We start from the raw sequence: 19,415 nt of genomic DNA, 5'->3' as shown, positions 1-19,415 counted from the left end.
GATCTACACTCAAAACACTGAATCAGTGCAGCTACATCAACAGTGCTTTAATGAAGACGTTCTGTGCCGACAGGAGACAGCTCTCCTGTCAGCATAGTTAATCCACCTCAGCAAGAGACAGTAGTTTTGTCTGTGGCAGAAGCTCTCCTGCCAACACACAGCTGTCTACACCAGCACTTAGGTCGGTACAACTATGTCGGTCAGTGGTGTGGATTATTCAAAGTAATTATATTCAAATTATACCAAATTAATTCTGTAGTGTAGGCCAGGGCAGGAGGCTTTTTTTGTTTTGTGTTATTTTAATTTTTTTTTTTCCAGTTTAGGATCCACTCATCTTTTTTCAGAGTTTCCCGTCGAAACACAATGAATTATCCATTCTGCTAAAGCCAAAAAAAAAAAAAAAGTATTAAGATACAAGAAAATGTTTTCAGCCAGTGTTGGATGTGGGTTTCATGGTTGTTCCACACAGCACAGCAAAAGCAAAGCTCCTAATAAAGGATCTAATATTCTGCAACCTGGTGTTTTATGGCAATCTGTTAGTTGAGTTCAGCGGGCACAGCTGCCCAAGAAAACTCAGTGTTTAATTTCTAAAGGAGAAATTTATTTTCCCCCTCGAATTTTCAGTGCAATTGGTACTTCCACACAGCTTCCATCCTTGCACAAAATGCTGTTGATACCAAATACGCTGGAGTTCATGAAACAGATACTGTTCTGTTCTCACTTACCAGGTTTGATCTACTGTATTCAGTGTAATCAATCTAATTCTGCCCTACATGATTTTGGCCAATAATGCTTGGTCTACACACAGATTTTGTACCAATATAACTCTTCCAGTTAAGGGTGTGATTTTTTAACCAAAATAGTTATACCAACACAATCCCTCACGTGATTCACCTATAACAATATCAAGATGCCTTATACGGGTATAACTTTTCCCATTTGGGAATAGCAAAATTGGTATAACTGTGTAGGGTCGTATTGCTTTAACTCTACTGCTTCAAAGACGGGTTGGTCAGAAGTGCCCTGAACTAGGATAGATCACTTTGTATAGTATAGAAAAGAGTATTAACCCAGAGAAATTATCGAGTCATGACTACGGTGCACCATATGAAGGGATGCTTGGTAAGGTTCTGTCTACGCTACAAATACAACCAGATATTTATGACTGTGTTGTGACATTTTCATCTGAACCAGTTATATCAGAGAGACAAGGCGGGTGAGGTAATAATTTTTATTGGACCAACTTCTGTTGATGAGAAAGAAGCTTTCGGCTTATACAGAGCTCTTCGTCAGTTCCAGTTATATGATACAGTTTAAAGGCTGCTGTGTGGACACATCTAAACAACACATTCATGCCTCATATGTATTTGACAGTCCACATTACTCATGCTGCCTAACTACTTAATTCTATTCTTTTGCTTTTATTCATTCCTCTTTAAGTCAAATGCCCTAATCATACAAAAAGATAATTCCTCCCAAATGTTTAAAGATTCAATTGAAAGCAAAACAAATTCCCATTCCAGTTCTCCGGTCCTCCTTGGAAACCTCCAGCAAAAACAAGGAAGACTAGACTTGATACAAAGCTTTTGTTATACACTTTTCTTTTCAGATCATCTTTTTAAAAAAATGTATCAGCAAAGGCTGGCTATCAGAACACAAGAGTGCATCCTTTCAATCTAGGGTTGCCGACTGTCTAATCACACAAACCCAAACATCCTTGTCCCACCCCCTTCCCTGCCCCACCCCTGAGGCCCGGGCCATGCCCCGCCCCTTCTCCAAGGCCCCGCCTCACTGACGCCATCCTCCCTCCCTCCATCACTCACTCTCCCCCACCCTCACTCATTTTCACTGGCCTGGGGCAGAGGGTTGGGTGTGGGAGGAGATGTGGGTTCTGGGCTAGGGGGTGGGGCCGAGGGGTTTGGCATGTGGGAGAAGGCTCCAGGCTGAGCCTGGGGTAGGAGTGCAGGAGGGGGCTCAGGGCTGTGGCAGGGGGTTGGGGTGTGGGAGGGGATGAGGGCTCCAGCCGGCCAGAGCTTACCTCAGGCGGCTGCCGGGTGGCAGTGCAGGGGGGCTAAGGCAGGCTCCCTGTCTGCCCTGGCCCCACACTGCTCCCGGAAGTGGCCGGCCGAGGCAAGCGGGGCCAGGGAGCTCCACGCGCTGCTCCCAGAAGCGGCCAGAACCTCCCTGCTGCCCCTGGTGGGGGGTTAGGGAGCTCTACATGCTGCCCCTGCCTGCAGGCACTGCCCCCGCAGCTCCCATTGACTCCCAATGGGAGCTGTGGAGTGGGCGCTCGGTGCGCGGGCAGGGCGCAGAGACCCCTGCCCCCTCCAGGGGCCACAGGGACATGCCGGCAGCTTCTGGGAGTGTCGCAGGGCCTGGGCAGGCAGGCAGCCTGCCTTAGCCCCGCTGTGCTGCCGGACTTTTAGCAGCCTAAAATCTCCTGGTTTGGCTTCAGTAGCCTCCAGGAGATAGAGCCCGATACCAGGACGGCTGGCAACTGTATTTCAATCTTGTAACAGCTCAACCTGAGTGTACCCCAAAAGTAAGATCAGAAAAGGGAGTGCTGGAAGAATCTCTAACTATGGGGGAAGTTTACACAATGGGGCCAACTTCTCTGGATTGTGGGTATATAGCTCCATTGATTTCAGTGGAGTTTTATCTACATACACCATGGAGCATATAGCCCTAACAGTTAAACTCAAGCATAGTGAGTCACAGATTCATCTTTTTTATTTCTAGAGGCCAGTTTAAATGGTGGGCTCACTACATAGGACAATGCAGTAGTTAATATGCTGTTTTTCAATATCTTTATTAGTTTTCCTACTAATTGGCAAATCGTACAAACTATTCCTTTTTTTGCACAGAAAATACATTTTAAATACTTTACATCCCAAGGCTCTAAAGACAGAGCATCCCAACTTGCTAACAAGACTTCAGAAAGATAGGTAGGTATTCAACATTGTAGCAACATGCATGGGACTTGGAGGGAGGGGCACAGGTTGCAGAATGGAAGAGAGTTTGAAGAAGGCACCAGGAAGTCAGTCCGTATGCACATGGCTAGAATACTAGCTGCCATCACAGCATCTCTATAAATAGTTCTCTTAATAAAGAGCTGGTTTAATGTTATAAACACAGAGTCCTTCATGTTATTACCCAGTACACAATACATGAAACACCCATGATCTGTAATGTTCACGTTAATGTTATGCAGTTCAGCATATAGGTAAGAACACAGGCCTAAATTACCTCAATTGCACCCCAGGCAATGGAAAAGTGAATATGTTGCTCTCCCTCAATGGCATCAGTGGGCCCTGGGGTGTAAGTCAGGCAGAATATGGTCCATGGTGTCAGAGCACATATCTCAGATCTGAGGAATAACATCCAGTAGGTTCATATATGGCCATTGTGCATCTGGTGAATATTCAGGTGTATTGAACAGCCCTCTCCTGTGTTAGTGTGAAATTCATCCCAGTGCAGAGAGCCCCCCCACAATCTAAGAACGGCTTGTACCCTCAAAACAGGGCATAAGCACCGCATACCCTGCACAGGATGCATCCCTTACAGGGATGAAAGCATTGCTCTCCCCCCGACACACACACAGTAATGAGAAGCAGTTTTTCCACACTCTATTCAATCCTATTCTGCTTGGCTTACTATACCACCTTCATTACAGTAGTAGCTCAGCCCCTTTTGATAGCGAGTAGAGCAATATGACTGGTAATTTATTAGGTTTCCTTAGAGACCTGAAATATTCCCAATATATTATTTTCCCCCGAGCTTTATTTTTAACAGTAAAAACAACAACAACAACAAAAGAGACTAAAATATTTCCCTCTGCAGCAAACACCCTTCTCGTTGGCTGAAATACCCCTTTGAAAACGGTAAGGAGACTTTAAACATTAAAAAAATAAGCAGCAGCCCTTTTAAGAAATACAATAACTGCTCTGACCTCCAGCGCCTGCCTCCGGTGAGAGCTGCGGAGTTTGGTATTCAGGGGAAGTATTTTGCATTCAGTCAGGCTGTGCTCGGGAGAACGTAGCTGGATGCTTACTCCTTTGCAAATATACGAGAGGAGACACACAGGGCAGGGAACGGAACATGCTGCTATCATAATATGCTAAATTGTGTTGTTTTCTACCTGACCCAGATCATGAGGGGAGGGAGGGCAGCAGAGAGGCTGCAACTCTATGGAGCTTCCTTTAGCCATTCTATCTGCATAAGGCTGGTGCGGGGAAAATGGCTCAGTTAGCCCAGGGGGAAGCAAATGCACCAATGTTCCTGATGGCTGATGCAGACATTAGCAGGGTCACGTACCCCCAGCATCTGCTTCCAGATGCTACCACCTGGTGCACAGGAGGACAGATCCAGGCAGTGGGGCTCAGGCTTCAGCTTCAGCCCCAGACGGCGGGACTCAGGCTTTGTCCCCAAGCCCTAGAAAGTCCAACGCCAGCCCTGGCGATCCCATTAAATTGGGGTCCTGACCCCCAGTTTCAGAACCGCTGCTCTAGCCCTTCCTGTGCTGCCTGGCCCCTGCGTGGATGCACTGGGGGAGAAGAATGCTCAGCGTCTGCCCCCACATAGCACGCCCACCCAAGGGAAGGCAGAATTTAGCCTCATGTGAAACGCGAATATGCTGCTCTCCCCTGACACATCTATAATCTCACACACACCCCTTAAGGTCAGGGGGCAGATGGTGCCCAACAAACTTTCACTTGTTGGGTAAAGGGGTAGCCTTTACTTAACGTGCACAACAAAAAATTGTACTGGAAGGACTGTATTGTCCTCCTGGGGACACTTCAACGTGGTCAGTTGCTAAGGGGGAGCTGCCGGCTGTTGGAAGTGGGTTCCTTAGTGCAGACTTCACTATAAGCGTGCACATTCCTGTCCGCAGATGCCTTCTTTCATTTGCTAGACCCAGACCTGCAGCACCAGCACAGAGAGCAGGATTCAAACCCTTCGCTTCCCAGCTCAGGCCTGTCTTCTAGCCCGTGTCCCTTTTCCCCGGTGAGGCTCACTTCGCCTGTTCCATATAAAACAGGGCCCACAGCATAACAGGCAGAACTTCAGCATATAACTACCATGACGTGAAGTACTAACCACACCATGATAATAAACGTGTGGCCACTTAGAACATCACGGTGGTCACCATAGGCACACCGTGACAGCTTGAATCTTTGTCATCCCAGCAGGGACAGAACTCAGATCTTATAGCTCTGAACGCACATGTCTCTACCACTTGAGTTAAGAACATCTCTGTCTGCGCTACAGGGTTTATGACACTCAAATGAGCAATTCCAATGCCATCTATAAGAGGGCAGAAGCACAGATACACATAATCCAGTTTGTTTCACTACAATAGAATATAAATCCATTCTAAATAATGTTCATTCAGAATCATCAGCCTATATAAGCCCAAAGGACACCAACTTTTCAGCTCAAACTGCTTTCGTTGGGATTATGGGTTTGTGAATCAGTTCAAGTTTTCTACTTTACCAACCACCATCCCTTTATCTTAATCTCATCCCAAAGACGTTCCCATCTCCTGTCAACTGTGCCCACTGCTCTGACAAATTATTCATGTCCATCCCTGGTCTTGCCATCATCGCATCTGTGGCATCCAAGTCTCCATAATTACACACTTTATACTTGAAAAAAGTTCCACCATGAGGTTTTTGTGTCATCATCTTTTTAATGAATTAACTAGATGCTTACATTCTTCTACAATGCAGTCATTTTGTGGGATAATATGCTCATAAGAACCAAAAGGAAAATAAAAAGCTTTTTTTTTTCCCTCCAGAGAAAGTGGCAAGAACACCCAGGACATAATCAATCCCAATAAAACAAAATGCAATTCAAAATAAATCATTACACTGTGGCCAAACTGAATGATTCACAACTGAAAGCCAATTTCAAGAGAGAATCAGATATTTGAGAAACTTCTCTCTCTGTTCCAACTGTCCTAAGAATCCTTCTGAGAAAGTACAATACAATATATGCTTTGATGCACCACTGCAGATGATTCTAAACTGGAGTTAGGATTGGATCATACAAGCTGGAGGAGTCAGCATTGGTCAGCACTTGGATGGGAAAACTCCAGAGACAAATCTGCAAGTTCTTTTGGTGGCTCTCTTTTCTTTATCTCAATGAATGAATGCCCCAACATGGTGTTACGGGGCACAGGGCTGCTGGCATTACCATTTTGCAGAGGAAACATGGTGTTACTGAAAACTCATGAGCATTAAAGACTGCATGGCACTTTTACTGAGGTGCTGGTCAAATTCCAGTTTGGGCAATTACCACTTCTACTTAGAATTCTACCAGCATTTTCTACCTAACCTAACTTCCGCCTGCTTTTCCAATGGGATAGAAAATTCTCCTTTATTTCTGTCCTAATCTGGTATGTGGTTATGCTTCACATTGCTAAACAACTGCCACGTTACAACCCCAGAAGTAGCTGCTTTTCAGTGGGATAGGAAGTGATTCCTGTATAATCTGTCAATAGGGTGACCAGATAGCAAGAGTGAAAAATCAGGACACTTCCCTTGTTTGGGGGGAGGGTGTACAGTTGCATATATAAAACAAAGCCCCTAATATTGGGATGGCCCCGACAATATCAGGACACCTGGGCACCCTATCTGTTAAGCACTATGAGATCCTTCAGGACAATGGTGACTACGTAGATGAAACATGCGGTTATGGTTTTAGTTTAGGGTGAGTGCCAAGCCATCAAATCCTGTCCACATTATTCATGCGGGTGGCTCTTTATAAACACAAATTCATCCAATCTGGGGAAGACAAACTTGCTCCCAGGCTAAGGCCTCTATTCATTTTCAACCTGAAACAGATTTTTAATAGCCGCATTCTCACTCTCAACCCTCTTACAAAATGGGCTTCATACGGGAATGGAAAGGCCGACTGATTCTGGTTGTGTCACTATAATCAATCTGTCAGCTAAATAAGGCAAGGCAGATACAGTTCCTCTGCCATCTTGCAATGCAAATATACTCCCAAGGTATTATCTGACAATAATGTTAAATTTGTACTAGGTCCATGCAGACTGGTTCAGATTACACATAAACCACTGCCAATTTTATTACCTTACTATTAGCAGCCACTGTCATCAGCCTCCTGGGGGGAAGCATACATCTGGCTAGCATATCCGCTTGCACATTATATCTTTATCAGTCATATACCCCCAAATGCACAGAGGGTTTATTGTCTTTTCCGTAGCTCTCACATACTGTGGGGGTCTTATGATTGCACACTGTACATAATGATTTATCACGCAACCTGGCATCCCAACTGAGATAAATGCAGGCAAAGCACTGCCAAGAGCTTCCGTTTTTTGGCTTTATCCTGACAAAGTGCTGCATCCCTCATCAGGAATATATGACAGAGAGAAACTTGGCTGGGTAGGTCTCTATCTGCAAGTACAGGGCCTGATTCAAAGCCCAGAGAAGTCAATTTCCATTGACTTCATTGGACTTTGGATCAGGCCCAGAGTACCGAACAATCCCCATTCACACAGCAAGAGAAAGAAAGGGAAGCTAGTTATACGGTTTCACGTTCTCATTATGTTTCAAGATAAGCTGCAGAAAAGAGCAATCCATTAAAGAAAAGAAAACCTTGAGCTGCATTGTGTTAGCTCAGTTTGTAGCCTAAATAAATTCTTCTTATAATATCCCCCCCAGCTCCTGCACTGCCTAAAGAATTTTCCCTACTAATCTTTCTGTTTTGTTTTTGTCTTTTTATACTCTGGGTCCACTTATCCTTTATGCACATTGGAAAGCATAATCCCAACTATACATATAAATTGATGGGGTCTAAATTAGCTGTTACCACTCAAGGAAGAGATCTTGGAGTCATTGTGGATAGTTCTCTGAAAACATCCACTCAATGTGCAGCGGCAGTTAAAAAAGCGAACAGAATGCTGGGAATAATTAAGCAAGAGACAGATAATAGGACAGAAAATATCATGTTGCTGCTATATAAATCCGTGGTACGTCCACATCTTGAATACTGTGTGCAAATGTGGTCTCCCCATCTCAAAAAAGATATATTGGAATTGGAAAAGATTCAGAAAAGGGCAACAAAAATGATTAGAGGTATGGAACGGTTTCCATATGAGGAGAGATTAATAAGACTGGGACTTTTCAGCTTGGAAACGAGATGGCTAAGGGGAGATATGATTAGGTCTATAAAATCATGACTTGTGTAGAGAAAGTAGATAAGAAAGTGTTGTTTACTACTTCTCATAACACAAGAACTAGGGGTCACTAAATGAAATTAATAGGCAGCAGGTTTAAAACAAATAAAAGGAAGTATTTCTTCACATAGTGCACAACCTGTGGAACTCCTTGCCAGAGGATGTTGTGAAGGCCAAGACTATAACAGGGTTCAAAAAAGAACTAGATAAATTAATGGAGGATAAGTCCATCAATGGCTATTAGCCAGGATAGGCAAGAATGGTGTCCCTATTCTCTGTTTGCCAGAAGCTGGGAATGAGCGACAGGGGATGGATCACTTGATGATGACCTGTTCTGTTCATTCCCTCTGGGGCACCTGGCATTGGCCACTGTCAGAAGACAGGATACCGGGCTACATGGACCTTTGGTCTGACCCAGTAGGGCCGTTCTTATGTTCTTTACATCACATGCATGTGTCTTTTAGTCCAGAAACCCTTCAGTCAAAATACTATGAAAATAGGCACCTTAGAAACATGAATAATTAATAATAAACAACACAGCTAGAAAAGCTAGATACGGTTGGATGAATTGGCTCAGATACAAGACTCATCTCCCAATCTTTATGCAAAACTCACATTGAAACTTTGTCAAAGGTCTCAGAAGTTCATTTAATTTATTCCCCTTTTTTACCTTTTCATGCCACCTCTGCACTTACAGGTCCCAGCTGTACTAGAAGTGGAAATGATAGCACGCCAGAGATCTCCAGAGCTTCCAGAAATCAGGAATGAGAGAATAACAGGAGATGGACCAGAGTTGGAGTCATTATCCAAATCATTCTTTGTCCTAAAAACTTGAGGCTCAGTTAAAATAGTGCAGGAATCTGTACCACATCGTTTTGTAAAACCTAAAGCAAAATCACCCTGAAGGAAGAATCCAGTAGAATGTAATAGGATGAACATAATAGTGCTCTATAGAAACTACTCTTAAAACCTATCGAATTTTTTTTTAAAAGAATGAGATACTTTCCACCATTTTTTAAATCTACCCGATGGAATCCATTTTCTATTGATTTCTATCCCTGCTATAGAATTCTGTGGGATACTTTGAACATTCTATAGAAAGGTTATCATGCTCTTTCACATTCCATAGAGGTATTTTTCCCCTCTTTAATCAAAAGAGAATGAGAGAGCCTGTGATCATGGTATATCTGTCCTAACTGGAAACAGAAAGTACCAAAAATCATGTGAGAAATTCTGTATCCATTAGATTCCAAGCCCAATTTCTAAAATAAAGCAGCATATGAACTAAACCTAGAAAACATTTGAAGTTTGCACTTCACTCACACATTTGTAACAAGCAGCAAATTTTATTTAAAAGCAGCATGTATTAGCTACACTCCATAGTGCATCTGTTGCCCACTGAGAATATCAACACTCTCAACTTAACATTTGCAGATTTATAATACTCTTCATTTGTAAAACTTCTTTAGATGACCAGAAAGATTTTACAATAAAAAACAAACACTAAAACCAAAAACCCACCAAATTTTCTGCAGCCTGACATGATTAATGTATTTGTACTGCATATACAATAATGTTTTCCATTTGGCTTTGCACCATTTTGTATAATTTTTCAACGCTGTTATGTGCCTTTGCAGAAACAGGAGAGAAGAGCTGCTCATTAGTCCAGCATCTATGCACATTTTAGCTGTTAGAAAAGCATTTACCTTTCTGACCTATAATTCTAAGGACATTTTAAAGATGGCTCCTTATTCTGAGCTAGTATGATTGCAGATGTACATCAGCTTAGAGAGTCCCCCATGGTTCCAAAAGCCTTGATGTCCTGTTCCTCTATTCACTTTAATAATGGGTTCCTTTTCTTTGATTATACGCTAGTAACTATTTGAAGGAAATCTCTCCACAGGGCCTTGTTCCATCCTTTTCAAAGCCTTGCCCATCAAAACTTCCAAAGCTTCCACATTTCAGACACAGCATGAGAAAGCCCCACCTATAGCAACTTTTTCACTTGCAAGTTATGCATGATGCAGCAGAATTACATCACGGCTTATAAAGGACTGGATTGCTCAGAGGAGTGGACCATTCAAGACACGGATAACGGGCTACAAAGCCTTCCAACGCAAGGTCACTGGTTCAAAGGCAGCCCAGAAATAACCAAAAACTCTTCACAATTGATATCTGTTTAGTGACTTAATCAAAGGTGTTTAGTGGTTTCAGGCTAACTCTCGTGAACAAGCATCCACAAAACCACTGCCATGACTACCTCTAGTTGGCACAGCAGAGAAGCCAAGCGCTATATTTGAATGGGTTATGGAAACTGAGCTACCCTCTCATTCCTAGAGGTGGTCAGGATAGAGTCATATAGAAGGGACAGCGTGGGGAAGCTTGCACCCCGGTTGTACCTGCTAGGTGAATGAATAAAGGACTTCAGTTTCCTGGGTTATCAGCTGACACCTTTCATGAGCACAGTATTCACAATAAACATCTGAAAACTAAACTAAGGAGGAAATGGCTTAGTGGGATACTTTGAAAGGCACTATTTTGCCACTTCCACCTGGACATTGCTTGGAAATTATAGGACAGTCCTATCTGCAAGTGAAAATCTGTTTGTAAAGGTTTCATCTGGGGAATTTTATAAGGTGAGGCAGTATGGTCTAACGAATAGGGCATAGGACAGGGAGTCAGGAGTCCTGCGTTCTATTTCTGTCTCTGCTATTGATCTCATGTGTGACCTTGGACCAGCCACTCCACCTTTCTGTGCCTCTATTTCCCCTCCAGCCCTTTGTCATGTTATTTAGATGGTAAGTTCTTTGAGGCAGCGACTGCCTCTCACTATGTATTTGTACAGCACCCAGCACTACTATAATTCAAAGAACAATAACGACTTACCATCCATATCAAGACGCTGCATGATAATTGCCAGTTCTACCTCACTAGGCATGTATCCCAAAGAACGCATAGCCATGCCCAGCTCCTGCTTGGAGATAAAGCCATTCCCGTCCCTGTCCAGTACCCGAAAGGCTTCACGGATTTCTGCAATAATGAAGAAAAGAAGAAGGGTGAAATAGTATCATGGTGCATTAATCTCTCCATGCAAAGAATACACATCTCTCTTTATTAGATCAATTAGATGTTTGTTAATGTTCCAGTAATAGTAACCAGGATATATATAGATAAAAAAAAAATCTTCTGGTTACTATTACTGGCATATATATATTATGCCAGAAAACTTGAGGGTCGTGTGTGTGTATACACACACACACGACCCTCAAGTTTTCAGGCATAAGACAACCACTAGGAATCCAAAAGTAATTTGTCCTTAGGCAAACTATTGCACAAATATTTATCTGAGGTGTTTCTGAATCTCTCTGCAGCATCTGCTGTTGAGCTGTGTGTGAAATGGGATGGACTGGTCTGGGTGGACTGTTCTGATCTAGTATGGCTATTCCTATGTTTCTACAATTTTAATCATCACACCAACCCTGGGATACTATAGACTATTTCATCAAATAGACTCAGAATGCTTTTCAGAAAAAGTAACGAATTAAGCCTGTCAGCACACTTGTAGGACAGATAAGTTTTGTCCATCATACAAGGAGGGTAATAAAACCATGACCTTGTTGCAGGGTAAGAGAACCTAGGCACACTCCCCTGCTACATGCAGATTCATATAACCTAAGTATGACCCTCTAATGAGGTCACCCACATCACCACATCAGGACAACGTCTCTCCACTATTAAACGAAGTCATACCAATCTAAACAGGAGATTTTCGCCTACAGTCAGTAACATATTTGGCCCAAAAAACTGCTTTTGGAAGTTGAGTCTCTCTCATAGAAGACTCTTATCTCCCAAATGAAGCCCTAAATACTCATTTTCTTTCTTGTCTGATAAATCGTGATGTATACCTTTTAAACCACCTCCAGGCAATTTCCACCCCCCACTACTTTTCATGGCATTCCTCTAATTTATAACTGTTTTACTGCTATAAGCAGCCACAGATCTATAAAAATGCTGTGAGAACCAGAGAAATCATCCATTATTCTTCCCAACCCTGGCTCAGTTTTTGACATCTGATATTGTTTTTGTTTTAAATCTGACATTCACACCTCAAGCCTTTCATGCCGCTTTAAACTCCATACTGCTCAGTCATTCCCTATCCTGGAGTGTCCATGTTCTGCCAATGTGTTGAGGGCACTGATGGTTATCCAAGTTTGACATACTTCAGGGCTTTCTTAACATTGAAGTTTCGCCATCAAATTCCTCAGGTGAAGTGGTCATGGCTGCTTAAAATGCAGGACATTTTGGTTCATGTCAATTCTGGAGTCTCAGCCAGCTGGGAAGCCTTCCTACTTTAAGGGATTTGGGGTTGTGGGGTTTGTTTTGTTTTGTTAAATAGGTTTATCTTTTCGACATGCATTTGGAAAGAAAACATAGGATGTTTTATTAAACACCTTTCAGGGAGATAATCAGCTATTAACAGGTTCAGTAATCTCACATCAGTCAGCTCTTTATAATCTCTGCTAGGATACGAACACATTCCTTATTTAACATGTCATCAGTTATGTTTATCTTACTTGTGCATTGTTTGCAAGGATGTTGACTGATCATTTTCAGTTTACCCAGGGCCATAATGTACCTTTCAGTAGTAAAACCTACAAGAAGGCAGAGGACTCTGGGAAACTCTGTCAGGTGAACCACAGATTTTCTGATGAATATTCTCCTGAAGGGGGATCATAGAATATCAGAGTTGGAAGGGACCTCAGGAGATCATCTGGTCCAACCTCCTGATCAAAGCAGGCACAATTCCCCATTTTTCCCCCCCTCAGATGGCCCCCTCAGGGATTGAACTCACAACCCTGGGTTTGGCAGGCCAATGCTCAAACCACTGAGCTATCCCTCCCCCCCAACATTTTTTAGAATATCAGGGTTGGAAGGGACCTCAGGAGGTCATCTAGTCCAACCCCCTGCTCAAAGCAGGACCAATCCCCAATTTTTGCCCCATATCCCTAAATGGCCCCCTCAAGGATTGAACTCACAACCCTGGGTTTAGCAAGCCAATGCTCAAACCACTGAGCTATCTCCCCCCCCCCAAAAGGCATGAAACGATTGTTGGCCATTGCTTTCACAGAGGGAGGGGGGGAGCAAGGGGTAGGCTGGCAGCAGATGGTGCAGTACGACTGCTAGCCGTCATCTCCTGGGTGCTCACCAGCAGACATGATGATGATTCAGGGAACCCCAGAGGAGCCCAGTGCCCACTCCCATAATAAGAGGCATGAAGCAGAAGTCAATATTGCTAGCACCCACACTATATTCACCCACTGGGGCCCCAGAGGGAGCATTCCAAGGTGGATGGCAACATGCTACTTCCAACCGCACAAGGTAGGATTCTGAAGATTACTGGGAAAAGTAGGAACATGTCTTAGAGGTGAGTTCCCCTCATCTGCTTTCACTGCCCAATCTCTATCCACTTTGCTCCCCTTTGCCCAGGGAGCTGGGGATGTGCAATGAGCCGCTTATCTGCAGAGATTTTTTTTTGTAGTATAACTGTCTCCTGCAGAACTTACTGATCATATTGCATGGCTGGTGCCTCTGTGGCCTTTGCTTTTACAAAGTTAATAAAAAGTATATACTTAAACAGATAAAAAGGGGGCTGGTTGGAAAATAGGGCTCTTTTCCCTGCAGAAAATTTCATCTTCACCAAAAACTGAAAAACAAAATATTTGTAAAATACCTTTGCGGGGCCTCATGCTCCCATTCTCCCAGAGACTGGACTCCCTGGTCAGACTACATTTCCCATGATCCACCATGATTCCCCCAGGGGAGGAGAGGTTGTATACCATGTGAGTTCCGTGGCCCCAGTGCATCATGGCAGATGAAAACCAGTTGGGGAGCCCAGTCCACAGAGGAAAATGTGGACCAAGGGCACCAAACAACAACTCCTATGAGGTATCATGGCAGCATGTCTGATTCAAGACATTTTGGTTTCAGCTGAAAAATTAAATTTTCATTTTCAGGTGTTTGGTTTTCAATTCAAAATTCAATTTTCTGCCATAAAACAGTTTCATCGGAAAATTTTCAACCAGCCCAAGCTGGCTTGGGCAGTAGCCTAGGACTCAGGAGATCGATATTCCATTCCCTCCTTCACCACAAACTCCCTGAGTAACCTTGGGCAAGTGTCTTACTTTCTTGTGCCTCAGTTCCCCATCTGGCTAGTGGGAATACTAGTGCTCTGCAGGGAATCAGTTACCATAATAATAGATCTTCCATCCAAGGAAGAGCTGATGATATCCTAGTTCATAGTGGCATGCTGCAGTGACTTAATTATTTTCTAATAATTCTTTTAAAGCCCAAAGACAGCTTCTAAATCACAATAAATCAAAGTTCACACATACACCACTGTTGCTTTGACAAAATCTATTGTGCATTTATCATTTCACTATAAATATGCTATCTTATACTACAGAATAATTCCATGTTTGCTTGGTTGGTTTCTAAATCGGCTTTTATAGGTCACCCATATAAGGCCTGATCCAAAACCCACTGAAGTCAAAGGAAAGGTTCCCGTTAATTTCAGCGGGCACTGGATCAGACCCATAACAACTATATTTTCAGTTCCTACCGGCATTAACTATGGCCTCTTTATACATAAGTGAAAGATAGATGCTACCTTGTATCCACCTTCACTCCTTGCACTGGAATCACAATAATGTAAAGCGATGACGAGTCTGTTCAAATCAAGAACAGCTGGAAGTTTCAGTACATAATGCCTGTGGAGTAGCAATGAATCCCATTAGCCACTGCCATCTCGAGTGATAGCTATTTTCATATGTCGGGCTGAAAGCTGAAGCGCAATAAATATTACAGTGGAATCCATCCATTTAAAAAATAATCTTTTGACGTCTTAAAAAGAAGCAATCAGAACTACAAATATGGTAGGGAACTAAAAATGTTTTTTAAAGGAAAATATCAGGCGTTAACTTCAGAAAAACTTTACAAGCTGCAATGCGAAAGCACTTAAACGTGTGAATAATCTACATTTATATATTGACTTCAGTGTAGGATTTCTTAATCCCAACATATGGCAGGTTTCATTGATTTCATTGGGAGTACTCATATGCTTAAGTGCTTTGCTGGATCAGGGTCAGAATCCTGACATAAACTTCAGTTCAAGCCCTATTCCACAGCCTTCAGAAAAATAAACTGTTAATCAAGTCTGAAACATCAACTTCTGACCCCAAATGTACCTATTTGCACTCATGTCTATAAACAGCACTTCCTAGTGTAAATCTACTTGAGGAGCTATGAATAGGTTGTACTCAAAGTCCAAAAAGCAGCTACTACCTCAGCAAGTGCCTCCTTTGTATACTTGTATGTAACTCCACCTCAAACATTTTTTTCTTTGTAGCACTCTTTGATTCTGCTCTCCAACAGACTCCGTGCTACTGTTCGACACATCACCTAACTTAAAAGTCACACGGCTCTGGTTCCTTTTCAGGTATAGTCAAGCCAACTCTATTAGCTAACGGGTACAAAACCACAGGTCCCAAACTGTGGTCTCTGAACCTGTGGATCACATGGTTCTGGCTCCCCCTTTTTGTTACCAGCCGTTAAATGTCATTACCAGAAGCTAAAAATACATCAGTATTTTCCTAATATCACTTTTCCAAGTGATCATGGTGGTTGCAATGACGACTGATGCTGCTGGATCACAAGTGGGACAGGAGGTGCCCATGAAGCAATCACTCAAGAAAGAAGCTGTCCACTATGAAAAGTTTGAGAACTCCTTTATTTAGACCAGTGGTTTTCAACTTTTTTTCGTGTGCGGAACCCTAAAAAATTTAAAATTGAAGTGCCGGACCCCTTTGGAAATCTTAGGCACAGTCTGCAGACTCCCTGAGGTCCGCAGACCACCGGTTGAAAATGACTGATTTAGACTACAGGCCCTTTGGGGGCAGGGACTGTTTTTTATTAGAGCATGGCAAAAAAAAGTTCAACCAATAGTTTTTTTTTGGTTGAAAAATGCATCTTTCCATGCCACAAAGCTCTCTGCAAATTTGGGCCCAATTCAATGAATAATCTCCATACAGAAAAAAACAGGAACAAAATTTCAAAGAAGTCAAAACATTTAGTTTCAACCAATTCAAAATGTTTTGTTTTGACTTTTTCATTTTGAAATGTTGTGTTCTGAAAATTTCAAAATGTTGACGTTGACTTCAAATTTGGCCAGATTAAAAAAAAAAACAAAAAAAATAAGTAAAAAATCCAAACCAAAACACAAATTATTTCAGGTAAACCAAAACGTTTTAATTGACACTAAATAAATAAATAAAAAACAAACATTTTCATTCAAATCAACCCAAAATGTTTGAGTTGATTCAAAACAAATTTGTTTCAGCAAAAAATTTCAGTTTGATTCCATTTGAACCAGACTCTTTTTTCAGAGTTTTTAGTTTGGCGCTCAAATTGAAAATCCCATTATTTGCTCAGCTCTACTCTCTACTACGCTGGGTTTGTACAGTGCCTACCACAGTGTAGCCCCAATTTTGGCTAGTACCCAGGCACAACCATAATAAACATAGTCATAATAATAGCATAGAAGAATAACGGCCAGATTGTGACCAGAGGGCAGCACAGATGGACACTGCTCCAGAAGGGTGAAGCCTCTTACCCAATCCTTCTGGAGGAGCGACCGGTGGGGGTGCGCTAGTTCCAAGCAGTCCTGTGCAGGGGCTGGCCATACGGTAGCAAGCGACAGCTCTATTCAAGTTCTACTGGTTTCCACTAGGGATTTAGTATATTCCCACTCCTATGTATATTATTTGGCATCACTTTGTACCGCTGTCGCCCTCCAGTCCAACATATGTAGTCTACTCCCAAACACAGAAAACACAAATAGAACGACACATGAAGAGAAGGTGGTAGATTAAGTATCTGGGGATTTTAATATTGGGTGACTGTGTGTGAGACACATGCGAGAGCTTAGAAACATGGACACTTCAAAAGACTATTATATTGAAATGGGCCAGATGCTATAGGCTCAGGGATTAGTCATACACTTTTGTATCTGTAAATGTTATATGTATCATTGTGAGCTAGGGATAGTATTCTAGGTTTATGGGGGAGGGTCACCGAGCTTCCGCCAAGAACTAAAATCAGTGCGGGGTAATTATGCAGATCCTGGGGCAGGTAAAGAACTCCAGAGAAGTGCCATTGAATTGCAATTAATTGCACTGAATTCACTGAATTCAGACCAGGTTCACGTGGCCAAGACAAGGAGAGAGCCAGTAGTAGAAGGGTCAGCCTGAACTGGCTGACTGAACCTTCTTTTTGATTCAACAATTGACATGAGATTGTAACCAAGAGGGCAAAACACTGCTGGAAGGGTTTGAAGACTGGCATCTGCCAGGGCCTCCATGTGGAAAATGGGTGAAACCTGGTAACCTTCGAGTGCATGGAGGCTGTTAACTGTCTTCAACGTCCTTTCTGTAATGCCTTTGGCCTAAAATAAATGTGTTGTGCTTTATGAAAGCTGCCTGGTCACTGGTAACCCTCATTTCCCCTGAGACGGGGACAGACCTTCTGGGATCAGTACAGTGGATTGCATGGGGACTGAAAGCTTAAATTCCTCATCCGCAGGCTGAGACACATGTTCTTGCCCACAAAGAGGTGATGGCTGGAGTCCGAGACTCTCAGGGGTGTCCTTGAGCAGATCTGTAGAGGCCAGAGGTGCAGTTAACCCCTGAACCATGACAGTGTGTTCCAGCAGTAACAGCACTGGACTGAGACTCAGGAAACTTCAGTTCTTCCGGGTGATATTGGGAAGTCACTGCCCCAACTTGTGCCTTTGTTTCCCCTTCTATAAAATGGGGATAATGACCTTGGATCTTCCTTGAAAAGAGCTTTAAGATCTAAGGATGAAAAGTGAATCGCTCTTCTGCCACTCAGTCCAAGGACAGAGAAATAACACTGTGCACAAGAGGTTAGACTGAATGGCAGAAAACAACAAAAATGAGATTCACCTGGAAAAATGCAAAATCACCGAACTACGGAACAAACAACATGAAAAGGGTAAGTCAAGAGAGGGAAGGACTGGAGAAGTATTAATACAGAAAGAACTCTAGGGTAATATTCATTATTTATTTATTTTATTGACTGATTTCAATGTGTAATTCTAGGATTCATTTGCAAGTGCAGCTTCTGTAGTGACTTATCCAAGAAGCATCTCCATTTCAGAAGAAAACCAATGAATCTGTCTCAAAGAGCAACCTGTACAGAAAGTCAAAACTTTTCAACCTGCTCTATCATCCAGAGGTCACAGGGTTTATGGATGTTTGCTTCAGCTTCTGTTTGTTGCTTTTAAAACACATTTCTCATGATGGTTTAGCCTGCTATTTTTCCCCTGCTGATGATTTATGTTCTACAAGTGCTAAAGGGTACAGTACTCATTTCTCAGAGTTATTTGAGCACGCAAGGGGTTTTGTTTTTAATTAATTTGCACTCTCTGATTGTGTTTAACATCTGCACCTTCTCGTTTTAGCTATTAGGCAGCACATGGCAATTCTATTAAGTCCCAAATTCCTCTGGGATGAAGGAAAGAACGATCAGGTGAAATAGGCATTTTTTAATTTTCTTTGTGCGGGTTCGAAAGTAGACAGCTATCATAGTCCTGACCTGACATCCAGTCCAGCAAGTAATTAATTCTCTTCATCTACATCTGGCTATATGAAGATTCAAAGGCTACTTCCCCACGTACATGAGTTACTCTGAATTGGTTTCTTTCGGTGCATTTCATTTCAGAAAAGCCATTCACAGACGGAGTTGTTTTGGTGGTGTTTGGTATTGTTTTTCCTTTAAAACTTCCTGAGCTTTCTTACCTACAGTTCAGCAGTCCATTTATTTACAGGAAATCCCTATATGACTGGGAACTAGCGGCAATCCTCATTATTTTTTGTTGCATATACTGATCCAGAATGAATCACAACTCTCTGTGAAACAAATTCTACTTGGGAAATCCCTGCCTGCTAGCTAGCCTCAGGCCCTGCAGATGGTTTCAATATATTTGATAGGTTATAAATAGCCATGTAATACATTTGTAATTACACTGCAACTGTTGACCACGTTAAGTGCTATGTAATCACTATCCGATTATTTCTATCATTGTAACATGGGTAGCAGTCCTATATCCCTTATGTTTGCCAGTAGCTAGTTT

The 19,415-nt window shown here is 42.5% G+C and overlaps 1 protein-coding gene across 3 annotated transcripts in view; it reads right to left on the bottom strand.

Annotated features, from left to right (window-relative positions):
- CALN1 (calneuron 1) overlaps window positions 1-19,415 on the bottom strand; it is a 183,500-nt gene that overhangs the window by 94,438 nt on the left and 69,647 nt on the right. For all 3 annotated transcript variants that reach the window (XM_007054161.4, XM_043530933.1, XM_043530932.1), the window contains one exon: window positions 11,093-11,236. In XM_007054161.4, the coding sequence (XP_007054223.1) occupies window positions 11,093-11,236 (144 nt within the window). The remainder of the gene's footprint in view (window positions 1-11,092; window positions 11,237-19,415) is intronic.

The sequence above is a fragment of the Chelonia mydas genome, chromosome 17 (genome assembly GCF_015237465.2).
Source record: "Chelonia mydas isolate rCheMyd1 chromosome 17, rCheMyd1.pri.v2, whole genome shotgun sequence".
Lineage (NCBI taxonomy): Eukaryota > Metazoa > Chordata > Testudines > Cheloniidae > Chelonia > Chelonia mydas.
The sequence above is the reverse complement of the archived record's forward strand: the minus strand, read 5'-3'. Positions and strand labels throughout refer to the sequence as shown.